A 2,147-nucleotide genomic window follows, 5' to 3' on the forward strand; every position below is an offset into this window, starting at 1 on the left:
ATTTGCAATTTTCTTCCCTATGGCTTCATTTCATTTGTAATTAAACCCGAAATCCCTAATATCGTTAAGTCTAGTCGATAAACACATCAGTGTGCCCTTCACGTGAGGGGCAGTTTTGTTCCTTGTTTTTTTTCCTTTTCCCCCAAATACACCCAACCCCTCACGTGAGGGGACTTGCGAATTAGGACTGAAGTTTATTTAGGGAGAGAAACGACAAAACTGGTCGCGTCACGTGAGGGACACACAAATGGAATAACGACCAAAATTAACGAGGTTAATAAATTCAGGTTTGATTGCAAGTGAAATGAAACTACAAGTACGAAAATTGCAAACTTGTTACTATTGGACTAAAACCGCAGATTTGGACAAACCACAAGGATGAAAACCGTAGTTCACTAAAATAAGTATTATTATAAAGAAATAGTGAAAAGACATGTCTACCCCTGACTTAATGATTAAATTTAACGGAGTTAGTGATTTGGATATAATTGGCAAGAACTGGGAAACGTGGAGGGTCCATATGCAAAAAATAAACTTTTTAGACTAAATTCGCATTATTTGCCAAACTACAAGGACGAAAATGGCACTTTACTCTTTATTGTATTATTTTATTTGTTATTATTATATTATTGTTTTAATTGTAAAACTCAACGTGCACGGTTATGTACATATTAATTCATTCTTTTTGAATCTTCATTGATGGATTAATTTTATTTTGATTATTATTATTTTTTTATTTTTTCTTAATTTTATTCTTCTTATTATTAATCGTTATATATATATATATATATATATATATATATATATATATTTATATATATATATATATATATATATATATATATATATTTATATATATATATATATATATATATCTTTCCATAAAGTCATTGGCATTTTTCGGATATTTCAACTCTTACCCCCTAAAAAGAATTTCATCCTCGAAATTTGTAGGTTAGAACATAAATGATCACACAGAGCAACAGAAGCGGAAATATCATTACTTTAACGAGAAAACAAGGTTCACCATTACTCGTACAATGGAATCTATTATTCAAACAGATTAGGATACAAAGAGCCGATTGATTCTTCAATTTCCCAAGTAGCTTCACGTTCAGAGTGATTTTTCCATAGGACTTTAACAAACGGGATAACTTTCCTCCTCATTACTCTCTCTTGGCGATCCAATATAGCTTCTGGTTCTTCTTCATACGATAAGTCTTCTTGGATCGTGTGCAACGGATAACTAATGACATGCAACGGGTGATAGTTGTATCCCCTTAGTAAAGAGACATGGAAAACATTATGGACGTGAGAAAGTTGAGGCGGTAGCGCTAGTCGGTAAGAAACTTCTCCAATTCTTTCAAGAATCTCAAACGGACCGATATAACGAGGGCTGAGCTTCCCTTTTATTCCAAATCTGCGGACGCCACGACAAGGTGAAACTTTTAAGAACACATGGTCCCCGACTTTGAATTCAAGATTCCGGCGATGCCGATCCGCGTAACTCTTCTGCCTGCTTTGCGCTTCTTTTAATTTTTCTCGAGCAATAGCAACCTTTTTATTCGTGATTCGCACCAATTCAGGTGCTTCAATTATTTTCTCTCCCACCTTGTTCCAACATATCGGAGCCCTATACTTTCGAACATAGAATAGCTCAAACGGAGCCATGCCTATGCTTGCTTGCCAGCTATTATTATAGGCGAACTCAACAAGGCATAAATACTCATCCTAGTTCCCTGTCCATTCAAGTACACAAGCCCTTAACATGTCTTCCAAGGTCTGAATCGTGCGTTCTGATTGTCCATCTGTTTGTGGATGAAAAGCGGTACTGAATTTCAGTCTTATACCCCAGGCATCTTGAAAGCCTTTCCAAAATCGAGACGTGAACCTCAGATCTCGGTCAGACACAATAGAGGCTGGAGTACCGTGTAATCGAATAATCTCTTGCAAAAATACCTCAGATAACTTGCTGACTGAATACCCTTGTTGTATTGGCAAAAAGTGAGCCGACTTTGACAATGTGTCCACAACTACCTATATAGTATCGTTCTTCTTAAAATTATTAGGTAGATCTGTAACAAAATTCATTGAGATTTCATCCCATTTCCACACCGGAATATCCAACGGTTGCAAAAGTCTGCTTG

At 35.9% G+C, this 2,147-nt stretch overlaps 1 protein-coding gene across 1 annotated transcript; it reads right to left on the minus strand.

Annotated features, from left to right (window-relative positions):
• Positions 1-896: 896 nt before the first annotated feature.
• Positions 897-1,839, minus strand: LOC143563914 (uncharacterized). The gene has a single exon (XM_077051342.1). The coding sequence runs from the start codon at positions 1,669-1,671 to the stop codon at positions 1,051-1,053; it is 621 nt and encodes a 206-aa protein (XP_076907457.1). The 5' UTR covers positions 1,672-1,839; the 3' UTR covers positions 897-1,050.
• Positions 1,840-2,147: the final 308 nt, after the last annotated feature.

The sequence above is a fragment of the Bidens hawaiensis genome, unplaced genomic scaffold (genome assembly GCF_021521415.1).
Source record: "Bidens hawaiensis isolate Kalapana, Puna unplaced genomic scaffold, B.hawaiensis_p1.1 tig00021644_1, whole genome shotgun sequence".
In the NCBI taxonomy this organism is placed as follows: domain Eukaryota; kingdom Viridiplantae; phylum Streptophyta; class Magnoliopsida; order Asterales; family Asteraceae; genus Bidens; species Bidens hawaiensis.

Coding starts and splice junctions, on each gene's coding strand:
- LOC143563914 (XM_077051342.1), bottom strand. CDS start 1,671: ATGGCTCCGTTTGAGCTATTCTATGTTCGAAAGTATAGGGCTCCGATA.